This window comes from Polypterus senegalus, chromosome 17 (assembly GCF_016835505.1).
Source record: "Polypterus senegalus isolate Bchr_013 chromosome 17, ASM1683550v1, whole genome shotgun sequence".
Lineage (NCBI taxonomy): Eukaryota > Metazoa > Chordata > Cladistia > Polypteriformes > Polypteridae > Polypterus > Polypterus senegalus.
The window spans coordinates 97,636,981-97,651,599 of record NC_053170.1 but is presented as its reverse complement, the minus strand read 5'-3'; the positions used below and the strand labels follow the sequence as shown (position 1 = coordinate 97,651,599).

At 45.7% G+C, this 14,619-nt stretch overlaps 1 protein-coding gene across 1 annotated transcript in view; it reads right to left on the bottom strand.

Moving 5' to 3' along the window:
* Positions 1-11,975, bottom strand: part of LOC120517380 (ras-related protein Rab-40B) — a 45,764-nt gene extending 33,789 nt beyond the window's left edge. Inside the window, exon 1 of the mRNA XM_039739663.1 lies at positions 11,417-11,975. Coding sequence (XP_039595597.1) covers positions 11,417-11,558 — 142 coding nt within the window. The 5' untranslated portion in view covers positions 11,559-11,975. The remainder of the gene's footprint in view (positions 1-11,416) is intronic.
* Between the last annotated feature and the right edge of the window lie 2,644 nt (positions 11,976-14,619).

The window sequence follows — 14,619 nt, the reverse complement described above, 5'->3', positions numbered from 1 at the left end:
TACGTCTGAATGCGTTACGTTCCGTCTTTGTTCTTAATTTGTTCACACAGGCAGACTGTGGGATGTCACGATTTCCGCTCAGAATTTTACTGTATTGTTCCGAAAACTGAATTTTGCTTTTTCTTCAGATGCTGTTACTCTCGGATTATCAACACTTGCTAGCCATTCCTGCCAGGAGGACGCCATTTCAAAGCAAGTCCCCAATGGTGGAGTGTGACGTTCATCTGCTCACAGTTGCAGGTATTAAAGGGCAAGTTGCCTTTACGTTTCGATTCCCAGTCGTTTAACGTTATGGAACCTCACTCATTAAGCAAATGTCAATGGAGACACGGAAGGGCTGGCATCCTGACTGGGTAGGAGACTGCTGCCTTACCCGGCCAGGAGGCCATGATGGATGGACAGTGTAATGGAAGAAGCAACCCAGCCGGGATGGCTAATGATTCCTATCCCAGAAGTGGCAGTTGGGGTGCCGCGAATGGACCGGGAAAGTAGGTGGCAGTGCTTCTCTGGTCAGCTCCCAGTTTAGACACACACAGGGCATCATGGGACTTGTAGTCTCGAGGGTCCCCAATTGCCGCCGGTGGGTCAAAACAAGCTCTCCCTACTTCAGGGAGCTTTCGCCTGACCCGGAAGTTCTTCCCACGGGATACACGATGACACCCTGAGTCCCCTCACATTCATTCGAAGGAGGACAAGACTAACCTGGAGGAGAGGAAGGAAGCAACTGTGCTTGGAAAAAGAACCTGGCCAAAGGTATTTGTCAAAATAAATCGTTAGTTGAACCCGGGACTTGTGTAGTTCTTGTTTTCGTGTTTGGGCGCCCCCTACAGGTCTCACATTCTCAAAAAAGTCATTCAGGAATTCAAAGCAGGAGCCAAAAGCAAACATTTGGATTCCCAGCACCTCTCCTCGGCTACTGGGTTCACACAGATCTGTTGTACCGTTCCGTTCTGCTTCAGTTTACAGTATCTCACGTTTTTGTAAATATTTTATTCTATCTTTTCATGGGACAACACTGAAGAGATGACACTTTGATACAACGTGAAGTAGTCCGTGTATGGCTTCTATAACCGTGTAAATAACTCAACACTCAGCCATTAATGTCTAAACCGCTGGCAACAAAGGTGTAAAATGTCCAAATTGGGCCCAATCAGCCATTTTCCCTCCCCGGTGTCATGTGACTCGTTAGTGTTACAAGGTCTCAGGTGTGTTAGATTTGGTGTCCCCGCTCTCACACTCTCTCTCTCTCTCATACTGGTCACTGGGAGTTCAACATGGCACCTCATGGCAAAGAACTCTCGGAGGATCTGAAAAAAATACCTAAAGATGGCCGAGGCTAGAAGAAGATTGGCAACACCCTGAAACTGAGCTGCAGCACGGCGGCCGAGACCACACAGCGACAGGTTTAACAGGACAGGCTCCACTCAGAACAGGCCTCGCCATGGTGCCCGTGCTCAGCGTCATATCCAGAGGTTGTCTTTTGTAAACAGACGTATGAGCGCTGCCAGCATTGCTGTAGAGGTCGAAGGTCAGCCAGTCAGTGCTCAGACTGTACGCCCACCGCACACGGCATTAAATTGGTCTGCATGGCGGTCGTCCCAGAAGGAAGCCTCTTCTAAAGACAGACAAGCAGACTAAGGACATGGACTACTGGAACTGATGAGACCAAGATCAACTTATTTGGTTCAGATGGTGTCAAGCGTGTGTGGTGGCAACCAGGTGAGGAGTACAAAGACAAGTGGGTCTCGCCTACAGTCAAGCGTGGTGGTGGTGGGACTGTCAAGGTTTGGGGCTGCATGAGTGCTGCAGTTCATGAATGCCTCCCTTCGGAAACTGGGCCACAGGGCAGCATGCCAACACGATAACCTCCAAGACGACCGCTGAGGGTAAAGGTGCTGGACTGGCCAAGCATGTCTAAGGACCTAAACCCTGTTGAGCAAATGGAAGGTGGAGGAGCACAAGGTCTCTGACATCCAGCAGCTCCGTCATGGAGGAGTGGAAGAGGATTCCAGTGGCAGCCTGTGACGCTCATGTGAACTCCATGCCCAAGAGAGTTAAGGCAGTGCTGGAAAAAAATTGACACTTTTGGCACACTTTGGACATTTTTCACTTAGTGGTGGACTCACTTTTGTTGCCAGCGGTTTAGACATTAATGGCCGTGTGTCGAGTTATTTGTCATACGAGCTGTACACAGGCTACTTGACATCGTATCTTCAGTGTTGTCCCATGAAAAGACAGAATAAAATATTCACAAAAACGTGAGGGGTGGACTCACTCCTGTGAGATACTGCAGGTCCTCGTTCGGCGCCGTTAAGGTCAACATTCTCAAAAGACTGCCGTCATTCCTCGGCGCAGACGCTTCCTTAGACCGCCACATTTATATTTTAAGAGATGCTTGCTTTTTCCCTGTCAGGCATTTAGTGTGCGAGAAGACTTCATACATTTTTCATCCATTAGTAACTCCTCTTTCCCAGCCCCGTTCTCTTAGGAGCACGTCTTTCATGGAAACATATTCTTGACATAAAAAGCATTTTACCCATAATGCATCTGACAGTGAAACCAGGGCTCTATCAGTGTAAGCTCAGAGGGTTTTCACTGGAATACGTTACTGTGAGCAGAGGCAACATTTGCTTGAAAATACTGAAGAGACTTCCCAGGCACATGCGACTAGAAATGCGAAAAGCAAGCAACTCGTGGACAGCTGAAACGTGCGACCACAGCTAGCCACCGTCACAAGAATTCTGGTTCACGGGCCGAAGGAAAACTAATCGTGCTTCATCGTCGAAGACGAAGTCAGCTCGCTGGGTGCAATCCGGTAGCAGAAACCAATAAATAAGGCGTCACTTTGACTGTTGTCTGATGTGGTGGTGCGACTGGCAACTTTCTTACACCCGCTCGGGCCACATGACTGAGGGTTACAGCTGTAGTGCTAATGACTAATAACGCTGCGCGGTGGGTGACGGATGAGTCAAAATAACTAGCGATAAATGGACTTGAAAATCGGGAAACCAAGGCCCCCCTGACACAACTAGGCTAGATTAATTACCGTATATACCTACGATTAAGTTTGGGGCTTAATTTTATCGAATAATTTCTGGTATTTTATAATGTCGGTCTGCGGTGGGTTGGCACCCTGCCTCGGATTGGTTCCTGCCTTGTGCCCTGTGTTGGCTGGGATTGGCTCCAGCAGACCCCCGTGACCCTGTGTTCGGATACAGCGGGTTGGAAAATGGATGGATATAATGTCGGTCGGGGGAATGTGGAAAACTGATGCCATTGGTCCAAGAGTTCACGACATGCTAAGCCCCGCCCGCCATGGAGCACACGGCCTTTTTGATTTCTATGTGTTGTGCCTACGTGACCACATGGTGATACCCGCACTGTTCCGAAGCGACGTTTTGTATCTCACACCCTCATACTCCTTTATCATAAGTGTATCCCTTATCTACGATGGAGCGTTCGATCAGAATATGAAGCTGGTTTAAAATTAAAAGTCGTTGAAGTGGCAAAAGAAATTGGTAATCGTGCTGCTGCCACAAAATTCGATACGCCTGAGAAACTGATGTGACATTGGAGGAGGCAAGAAGACGTAAGAAAAAATTCATTGTCGCATTTTTGAACGGCCGTATCAGTCGGGGTCTGATTTTATGGTCCATTTTTTGGGTTTCAAGACCAGACTTATACATGAGTGTATACGGCAAACCAGGCTAACGCGGCAGTATAAGGGCGGTCAGTCGGATGAAGGACACCAAGAAGTGGTGGCAAAAAACTGAAGGCTCTGAGCAAAAAGGGAAAGGAAACACACACGGCGGGAGTTACGAGTGGCCAACTGCTTTGGAATCCTTGGAGAAGACATCACTAATGCCTCGGATTAGATCTGCGACTCCCAAAAGCTGGTGGAAATGTGCCTGTTGCGTAATGTACGGGAATGGACAGTCTGAGGTCACGTTACATTTAATGACCTCATAAATGTTTATCCCTCCGTCCAATCCATTCACTGAAATCATTTCATGCTGGGAGTCGGAGCTTCTTATGTCAGAAACAAATCTGGACAGGCTGCCCCCTCCATCGTGGGACAACGACACAAGGACGGTTTAGAGCAGGGGTCTAACCCTAACCCTCTTCTTAATCTGCTAATTAACTTCTTTTTGCCTTCATTTTAATGGACTTGTTCGTTTAGGACCGAATCCTCGGACTCGCTCAGACTGTTCCCAACAACGGCGCCCAAATAGAAAGGCGATGCAAGGTTAGTGAGCCAACAGATGACCACCTCAGTCGGAGTCTCAACTTCCAACAAGCTTCCTAATTAGAAGCCAATTCCTGTTGCTAATGAAACTCGTTATTTAATTCCACGTCCCGCTGCTGCTGTCATTCTGCCAACGCGGTTGAATTCTCTCTCTGTCAGTGGACCCGAGCAGACCTTCACCTTTCTTTATTTTCAGATCTCATACGATGGACTCGGGTATCGGCTCGCTTTGCCTCTCGCTGTGAAACCGCAAGGCGATTGAAACGAAGGCAAAAGTGTGAACTGGCAGTAAAAGCCGATCACTAATTAAGAAAAGGGGTCAGCAACCGCGGCCCTCCAGGATCGGAGTCATCGGAAATGAAGTCTTCAATTAATTGTTTCCTAGAGGTGGTGTGTCTTGGACCCTTTGACCTCACCTGCAGGGCCCTATGATTTCCGCAATGCGGGGATAACACGGAGAGAATCACGAAATTAACGCTTAAAAACGGATTTTAGACTGAAGGGGTGACTGTTACAAAACTTCCCCATTAAATTAAACCATTGAATAATCTGTAGTTCTGTCATTCAGATAATATTTTCTAGTGTGCTGTTTTTCAAGCGAACGCAATTCTTCATAGAAATCCAGTCGTGCCCTCAATCCGTTGGTGCTCGTTGTTTCCTGCATGTTTTCTCGTTAAAGGCGCGTGGAATTAGCTAACCGCACAGGACAGAAATGTCAAAGCGAGCAGGATCAGATACCCTAACTACGTCAAAAAACAAAGAAACACAAGCTTAACTGCAAAGCTGAGGGTATAACAATATCTCGACGACTTTTACGGATCTGGACAACAACTTTTCTGCAAGTTTTGCCAGCATACCAGAGGCTGGACATGAAAAGATACTAATAATCATAATAATTTTTTGCATTTCTATAGCGTTTTTCTCACTACTCAAAGCGCTCAGCAATTGCAGGTTAAGGGTCTCGCTCAAGGGCCCAACAGAGCAGAGTCCCTATTGGCATTTACGGGATTCGAACCGGCAGCCTTCCGATTCCCAGTGCAGATCCCAAGCCTCAGAACCACCACTCCGCCTCAATGGCCGCGTCAAATCTAAAACCCATCTCAAGAACAAGGAGACATTAAGATCAAAAAGTGCTCCCCTTCAGGTGACAACAGAGGAACCAACAAAATCGTCAGACGCAAGACGCCAGGCTGTGTCCACGCGAGTCAGACATACTGAAGATGCGTCCTTTCTTTATTAAGCCCTGCCAGAAAATGACAGCAGTCTTCGTCAGACTCATTTGCCCCGTGTCTTTGAACAACATATGGACGCCGTTCTTTGAAAGATTTGTGGCAGGAAAATCCATGTTGTAGTTGATGAAACCAGACGGCAGAGAGCAGCGCATTCTCAACGTTCTAATTGTGCGTGACGTATTTACGGTGGATCAGTTAGCCCATTCAATTATATTTAACCGGTATCAACAGTCTTTCCTGTAGAAAAATGTCATTAGTGAACAGCACTGGCTGTTAACGGGTTCCATTTTAAAAATTAACAACGGTGTTTCCGGGATTCTATAAATGTTTCGTCTCGCAGTGATGACTTTTGACTCTTCCGTTATAAACTCGGGACCTACAAACCCGGGCAGAAGAGCAGGCGAGGTCTCCTCAGGTGCGAGGGTCACTCTCTCATTCTTTCTAAAAGTGACGTCCACCTTCGTCTCAGAAGGCTGCGTCACAGTAGTGACAGCTCTCACAATTCTGGAGGGCCCTCCCTGTCCTACTGCAGTCTCAGCATGCAGCGTTGTGGAGGATCTGGGCTCCTACCTGATGGATGGAACTGTAGGATAAGGTTCAGTTGAGCTGGTGCGCCGTTTCATTAAGAGGAATGTCAAGTGCCGTTTCGTTATTGTTTGTTTTGTTGTAGCTGTTACTACTTTCTTACAGTAAAAAAAAAACGTAAACACCCAAAAATCTGAATCAAGGAAAAATAAAACGGTGAAAACCGAAAAATAAAAAAAAACTAGGGGGCGGAGCTTCACTCGCCAACCCCCGTGCGGACCCTACACGCTCGTCATTTCCCGGATCTGCTGCTGTGCTTTTGGATGAACACGAATATCAACTCTGTCTTCGATATCTCCAGCTTTCAAAATTATTCTTGCTGACAATTCGTCACACGTTGACTTATTATATATGCCAGCGTGATCTCTCGGATTCCAAGAAAACCTCGTGTAAAGTGCGACACTTTTGGACGTATGGATTTGTCTCCATCATTGGCTGTAGAAATTCAAATACGTCCGATCGTTTAACTCTTTCGATTCTCTGTTGCATCGTTTCTCCGTAATCAGAAACAAAGACCTGACCTAATTGTGGTTTCTTGTCGTCGCTTTAATTGTTGCGGGACCACAGATTCTCCTGGCGTATGGTCCTGAATCGTGTAAATCTACGTTCTGAGCATTGATATGATGCGATCGCGAACAGATTATTGTAGATGCGGATAGTTTGCCTGTAGTGTTTGTGGATTTCACTTTCACCAAATAACAAATCTTTTTAATTCTCGTGGGAAGGAACACAACTTCTCCCTGATGGCAACAAGAATTAGACGATCTACAAGTCTCCGACCTAAACTTTAAAGCTGAACACTATCTACACACTTCTGTCATATCACCTGTGTCCATCCATATATTCGATCTCTTTTCGCTGTTGCATTATTTCACTGAGTAATATTTTCCATTTGTTTGCGCTAAGGTGATCTTTACCATCAGTTTTTTGAGACTTTCGAATTTTCGAACTTCCATTATCTCTAACCTGCTCTGCATGTTTACCGCGCCAATGTTTTTGAATTTTTTACGATGTTCTACTTTGTCGTCTACTCTTTGTCTTTTATTTCCGGCCCCGGCCTTGGCCACCGTGCTGCAGCTCAGTTTCAGGGTGTCACAAATCTTCTTATAGCCTGCGCCATCTTTATGTATTTTTTTTAGATCCTCAGAGAGTTCTTTGCCATGAGGTGCCTTGTTGAACTTCCAGTGACCAAATCTCTTGGTACAAAGTCTCATCTCATGGGACTTGAACGTGTCTCTCTGAGAAAGTCTCGTCTCGCCCCAAGATTTTTCTATATAATAGAGAGACATTTAGAAGGACGTTACGACACAGTGCCAGTCCCTGGTCCAGTGGGTAACTACAGACAACGGATCACAACTGTGGACAGACAATGGAAGTGACATCACCAATGGATTGGATATCAGTCTTCTGAAACTTGACAGAATTTTGACAGCCAGTCCATTGCTGATGTCACTTCCACATTCACCCGCCTCTTCCTGCCACATGACCACTTAACCAGGAAATGAGCCGTCTCTTCCTACTTCACAAAGGAACTCGTGCCTGTAAAGAAGTCTCTGCCACTTCATTGTTTTCTTCATTCAGTTTTACAGGGTGGCGCCCCAACTCTTTACACACACCAAACATTTGCCAGTCTCATCTTTTGACATGCAAATGCCCATCAGTGACTCACAACAGCCTGGATAATAAAGTGGACTCCATATTGTCACAGGATGTTACCCTGCCCGCGTATGAGGTCATCCCATTTCTCAGACGCAGTCCAACAACCTCACCTCAGGAATACGTTGGCACATCGCGTAGTGAACACAAACACAAAGGCTCAGCCCAAGGCTTCTAAGAATGCAGTTTTACTCGCCTCGGAATGACATCATGCGTCTTATTTGATGAACGTGTGGATGCTTTACTCGTGCCTACACTCAAATTCTTGCTCGCACGTCCAACCAACACACAGCATGTCACCGCTCTCTGGTGCCAAGATAAACAAGAATGTGTTCAAATAATCGGTGCGCAGTGAGATCCAGAATGGCTGCTCGTCACTACCAGTTATAGTGCCCGTTTTAGAAGGCTGGGCAGAACAACGGACTACAAATAAAACAGTTCAATTATTGAATTTATTTAAAAAACAAAAATGTGCACTCAAGAGTCTCCAGCTCACAAATGACTTCAGGCACAAGAGACGCCAAAGCCATCTGAACTTCTAAAGATAACTCACCGCTCGAAAAGGTCAATCCGCTCGGAACTGCGACTCTTTGGGGTTGACAGCCCCTGTCAGCTGCGTGGCCAGGACCTTGTCAACAAAACGGGTACCAACCAGAGCCTTCCATCCTGCCAGGACCACCTGGGACAGATCAGTCAGTCAGTCTTCGTCCAACCCACTATATCCTAACACAGGGTCATGGGGGGTCTGCTGGAGCCAATCCCAGCCAGCACAGGGTGCAAGGCAGGAACAAACCCCGGGCAGGGCGCCAGCCCACTACAGGGCACACACACACACCCATCAAGCACACAGTAAGGACAATTTAGGACCGCCAAGGCACCTAAACCTGCATGTCTTTGGACTGTGGGAGGAAACCCACCCAGACATGGGGAGAACATGCAAACTCCACACAGGGAGGACCCGGGAAGCGAACCCTAACTGCGAGGCAGCAGCGCTACCCACTGCGCCGCCATGCGGACCCCCAATTCATACTCTGCTATTTTGTTTTTTATTTTAATCAAACTGGTAGACTTTCCAACCCTATCTTTGAGTTGGAGATCACAAGAGACGTATGGATGTCAGGCGTGACTGTCATATAATTTGTTCATCAGTGTCACTGGCCAGTTAGTACAAAGCAGACGCACACACATGGAAAAAAAAAGGTCAGATGGTCAGATCAGCAAACGTTCTCCACTCACACCCTTTTTCCCATAACTAATCCCCATATTTCCAAAAAGTGCAAAATGAATCAAAAAACTGAAGTCTGTACACCGCCTGCCACACCATCGGCGACATGAGAACACACAGGAGCCACTGGGTCAGAATGAACTCCACTTCACAATTTGGAACTTCACATGGCAGACCCTGTTGACCACTTCTGGGCGAAGCCAACAGTCACATAAACAGCCTATCACGGTTCACGATTCTCAAAGACCCTTCAGTAAAAGAACAAACCTTGAATTAATGCATGGGTGGCTTCAAGGGCAACGTGTTGGCACAGTGGTTAGCCCTACTGACCCTCACAGCGCCCACAAACCTGACTTTCAATCCTGGACCATTCAGTGTCCCCTAAAATCAGGTAAGGTCTGGTCAGGGGAGGTTTAGTACCACTTGTGTGGAGTGCATGTCACTTCAGAGCAATTGACAAAAATACGTAACAAAAGATAAACTAAAATAAATTGTTGACATAGCCTGAGAAATAATATCTACATCTCTCATATCTCTCTCTCTATATACACACACACACATATACACACATACACTCGCCGTCCCCCACGGCTTCGGTAGCTCTCATCAACCAACGCTCATTGGCCTAAAATGACAAAATCCAAATCCAGAATGACAACCTACATGACATGGATTCCTGCCCAGCACCTGATTCTGTTAAAACAGCCAATGAACTCTCGTCCACCTTAATAAAAGGACCTGTGTCTCCATGTCTGTGCGTGTGCTTCCATCTGGTCATTATTTCTCAGTCATTCCAACAGATGGCGCATCACACACATTCATTCTGCTTTTACGAGTCCCACACCAAATGGCAGCGGTTCCCAAATTCGGTGCTGGTTTTTGTTCCAAACAACTTCGATCTTTAATTGGACTCCTAGCCTAATTAAGTGAGCTGTTACTGCTTCCCAGTTTCTGTGTTTTGGGTTCAAGATAGTCTGGTAAATGTTTTTTAAAATGTATTAAGCAGCTACAGTGTAAGGGAATAATCCATTTTGTAAACTTTTTAACAATACTTCCATTCTGCTTATTTAACTTCTTATTCACTAATTAGCGGGTCTGACACTGGCATTGCTGCTGCAGCCGTTCATCATTCAGTGTTGTTTGCCCGGGGGTCTGCTCTGCATTGTTGTTAATTGTCATTATTAGGATACAATGAAGAGATCAAACCACACAGAGAAAAGGGCAAAATAGCAAAACAACAAAAGAGAGTCAAGCATTTAAAGTCGGAGCAAAAATAGAACTGTGTCTAAAATGTACAAATCATACTGCAGTGCTTTCATGAATGCAGAATAAGAGAAAGAAAGAGAAGGACCTGCTGATTAAATGAGATCAATTCTCAACACTGATGCTGAACCTGGGTGGAACAAACGTCTTTTTCTTCTTTCGGCTGCTCCCGTTTGGGGTTGCCCCACAGCGGATCGTCTTTTCCCATATCTTATCCCATATAGAGACAAACGCATTGTGTGGTGCGTTTTAAACATGAATGCCAATGTGCGTGTCATCTTAGAAGAGAATAACTGTATCCATAAAATAAATGAATGGGACCCGGCATCTGCGGCTCTGTGACCTCCTATAGAATGGTGGCGGATAACAAGGCTGATAGCAAAGCACCTGCCGCTGCTAAAACAAGAAATGGGACTCTCATCTGAAACGACGTCATGCGGAAAATAAATGGATGGGACCCAACAAGTGTGGTGGCCATGTGGCCTCTCGCTATGCGCCGTCACCTCAGTAATATTCATTACCTGTACAAACGGTGGCTTGGCGGAGTGGTGGCTCTGGGGCTAAGGATCTGGAAGGTTTCCGGTTCAAATCCTGTTACTGCCTGACAACTGGCTCCAGGGGCGTGCGGGCACCCAAAGGTCATCCAAAATGACAATTTCCCCTTGGGGGGATTAATAAAGTATATCAAAGTCACACTGGAATATTTCAAGTAATTCTGTTCAAACAATCAAAGCCACCACGGCACAATTTACCAGTACACAAGAGTGATTTTGGCATCACAAATGAACTTCCTGGCATTGTTCATCCCACTAACACGAGTCGAGCAGAGCCGAGCCGTCTAAACGAAGAGTGACAACAAATGCTTCGTGACATGGAAAAAAAACCAATATGGACTGATGGGCTTCTAAAGCCGAAAAAAAGCACATGGTAAGCCGCCCACTCTCTTCACTCCCTCCAGCCAACGAATGCTTCGCGGAGACTTGACTGGATCCCACAACACTGGCCACCCATGCCGTGGAGAGTAAGCAAGCTGTGACAGTCTCGACCACCTCAACGGCTACCGTGTAACCTTCCACCCGAGTTCACCTGGACCTCAGGGTGCTTCAATTCCCCCTCCTGCGACCCACCAGCTCCCCATTCACCTGCCCAGGCTGCATTATCAACATTTAGGAGGTCAGTTCCCCACCGCGCACCTCCCCGTCTTCTTACCAGTGTTGTAGCCATAAGGAGACTCGCTAGCGCCGTCCTGCAGGCTGGCAAGGATCTCCCCCTTGCCCACATCGCTGTCTCCTACCAGCAGAAACTTGAGAAGGAAGTCGTACGCCTTGAGCGGGCTGCCTCGGCTGCTCATCCTCCTGTCATTTCAGCCCCAATGCCCCATCGCCTGGGTGCGCGCGTTGCCTCGAGTGTGACACGCGGGGCGGCGCACAGGGCAACCTTCAAATTGCTGGGCAAAAATGCAAAAAGCTGTCCCGACTGGAAGGCGGCACTGGAAACTGACGACGAGCCCACGCCACACGCGAACAGGTCCACGCTTGAAACAAGGGGAGGCGTCTCGCACGTTTTCGTGCGTTTCTTGCAAAGTAGCTGGATAATCCACTCACTGGAAAAAATGTATAAATACAGGAGACGTTTAGCCCTTTAAAAGCAAGCAACCGGTTGCCCTTTTGAAAAACTAGAATCGGCTTCTCTTCAGAAACTTGAAAACGAAACGTCAATCCGCGTCGAACACACTCCGAAAGTCGCACAGTCGGGATGGAACTGCGTGCGTCCAGTACGCTGCTCGAGAGAGCTCCCGCCTACGCCCCGCCTTCAGAGCGTCTGATTGGCCTTGTACGCGAGTTGCTAAGGCTAGCTTTGCGTATCATATGTCAGTGCCTGCGTCACTCTGTACGCTGCCCGTGGCACTATTGGAGGCACAGGTTTTGTGGGCGGATCGAGTATGTAAAAGGGGCGGGGAACTGGCGCTGTTGTTGTTTACCTTCACATGACGTTTAACTGGACCCACGCGTGCGTGTCACGTAGATGACAGTATCTTCTCATATGGAAGGTTTACTTCGCTCGCTCTGCTCAGCACAACAATTGTATGTTTTTATCGCTTTTTCACAATGTTCGGTGTTTCCTCACATTTACAAACTACAACGGTTACACACAAATGAGGGAAAACGCACGCAAAAGTCCAGACATCCACGCACCATCATCAGCCCATCATGGCAGTGTCGAGTGCAACACAGGAATCGACCCCGGAGCCGGGACGGCTTGTCACTGTGATACACACTGAAGGTTAGCAAATACACCCTAAAATGCACATCTCTCTCTGGATAGTGGTGAGGGAAACTGGCCTACCTGGACAAAGTCCACCCTGGCAATGTGAGAACAATAAAATTCATACTGTCAGTGACCTCCTGGAAATTGAAACCAGTTCTCCTGGACTGCACTATTAATCGATTTTTTGAACTGGAGTTTTCCATTACAAGACCAATGGGAGGAGGAGGAGAACATAGAAGGAGACGACACAAGAAGAAGGTAGAGATCACCCCAAGCAACATCAGGTGGAAGGCAGTCCTACATAGACATCCTTCAACAGTAGGGCCTTTAACACCGGGCAACACGCAGTCATAAGTCAAGTTAAGGACAGGAGGGTCACAGAGTGCCAGGCCCTAGACAGACAGTCCGGGACTGGGCCCGCATTCATTCATAATGAGCCACTTTAGAGTCACTATATACCTTAATGCACACAAGTTTGGGGTACGGGAGGAAAAACAGAGAACTCGGAGAAAAGCTCACAGAGAGAAGAAGCAAGCTACAGCACCAGCACACCACTCCTAGATATACAAAAATACAACTCTAAAGAATGATAACTAGATAGAGGAGGCACAACTGGAAAGGAAGGACATGTAGAGATGTGAAAGGCACTATATAAAATATACATATACAGAAATAATAAACAAGATAGATAGATATATGAAAATCATGACTATATAAAATATAGATATATAGACATGTGTGAAATAATGTACAATATATGCATTCTTTAAAAGAATAAAAAATAGCAAATAAAAGGATTCCAAAAATTGTGAGTTGTTGATAATTATGTCACTGTACCGTAAAGAACAGGAGAGCCACACTACGTTGATGCCTTCTCTTCTGTTGTAAAACTATCTATCTTTAAGGAAAAGAGCCGTCTAACATAGATACAGAAAGGTACTGTATAAAAGAGAGATCAGTAGATATGAAGATTTACAAAAGATTCATGGATATATATATATATTTATAGATATGAAAGGCACTATATACTATAGATAGATAAGACAGGCACAACCATATATATAAGACTGATCAATAAATATCAAAGGCACTATATACCAAATAAACATGCTGTATATGAAAAACATAACTGTATCGTAGATAGATTGGTATGAAAGACAATATTTGTACTCTTTAAAAGTCTAAAAAGACAAACTTTAAAGAGCAAACAAAAGGATTTCAAAATTGTGATTTTTTTTTTTTCTTTTTTTGTTAATCGTTTGTTTTTGAACCGTAAAGAACGGGAGAACCTCAACGCTTTGATTCCTTCTTTTGAGTTGTAAAGTAACCGCTGTAATTTTCCTTTTTAGATATTTGTCTGTAAAGAAATGCACTGTATAATAGATAGATACACAATATCTGTTTTATACACAATTTAGAATAAAACAGATAAATGGAAAAGTAGTCGTGAGAGACACTATATAAAAGACATATCATAGGCACTATATAATAGATAGATAGATAGATATGTGAACAGCACTATACAATAGATAGATAGATAGATAGATAGAAAGGCACTATATAATAGATAGATAGATAGATAGATAGATAGATAGATAGATAGATAGATAGATAGATAGATAGATAGATAGATAGATAGATAGATAGAGATGTGAACAGCACTATATACTATAGATGAGTAGATAGGAAAGGCACAACTATATATTAGATTGATAAACTGAATAACGTGAAAGGCGTGCTGTACAGAATAGACATACAGTATATGAAAGGCAGACATAGGCAGATAATTAGTAGATAGATAGTTGTCTTAATATTTAATAAAGGAGTAGACCAGGCCATGAGTCACTCCGCCTTGAGGGTCCGTGTTTTTCATTTTAGCCACCAGGCCATGCTCCACCTGGTGAGCCATGACCTCCATGCGCTCTTCACTGCTGGGATGCGCTCCATCTCCCTGTGACTCGGGTTAGGCAGGATTCAGACGGCTGTGTGTTGCCTTTCCACTTCTGAGGACGCCTCACATGTGCGCGTCCATCCCACCGTTTCCACGTTTCTTCAGTGTGAGTGAGTGCCAGCAGATGAAGTGACTCACTGAAGATCATTCAGGGCACAGCGTGGAAGGCAGTATGGCTTCTGGTAAGCTTACT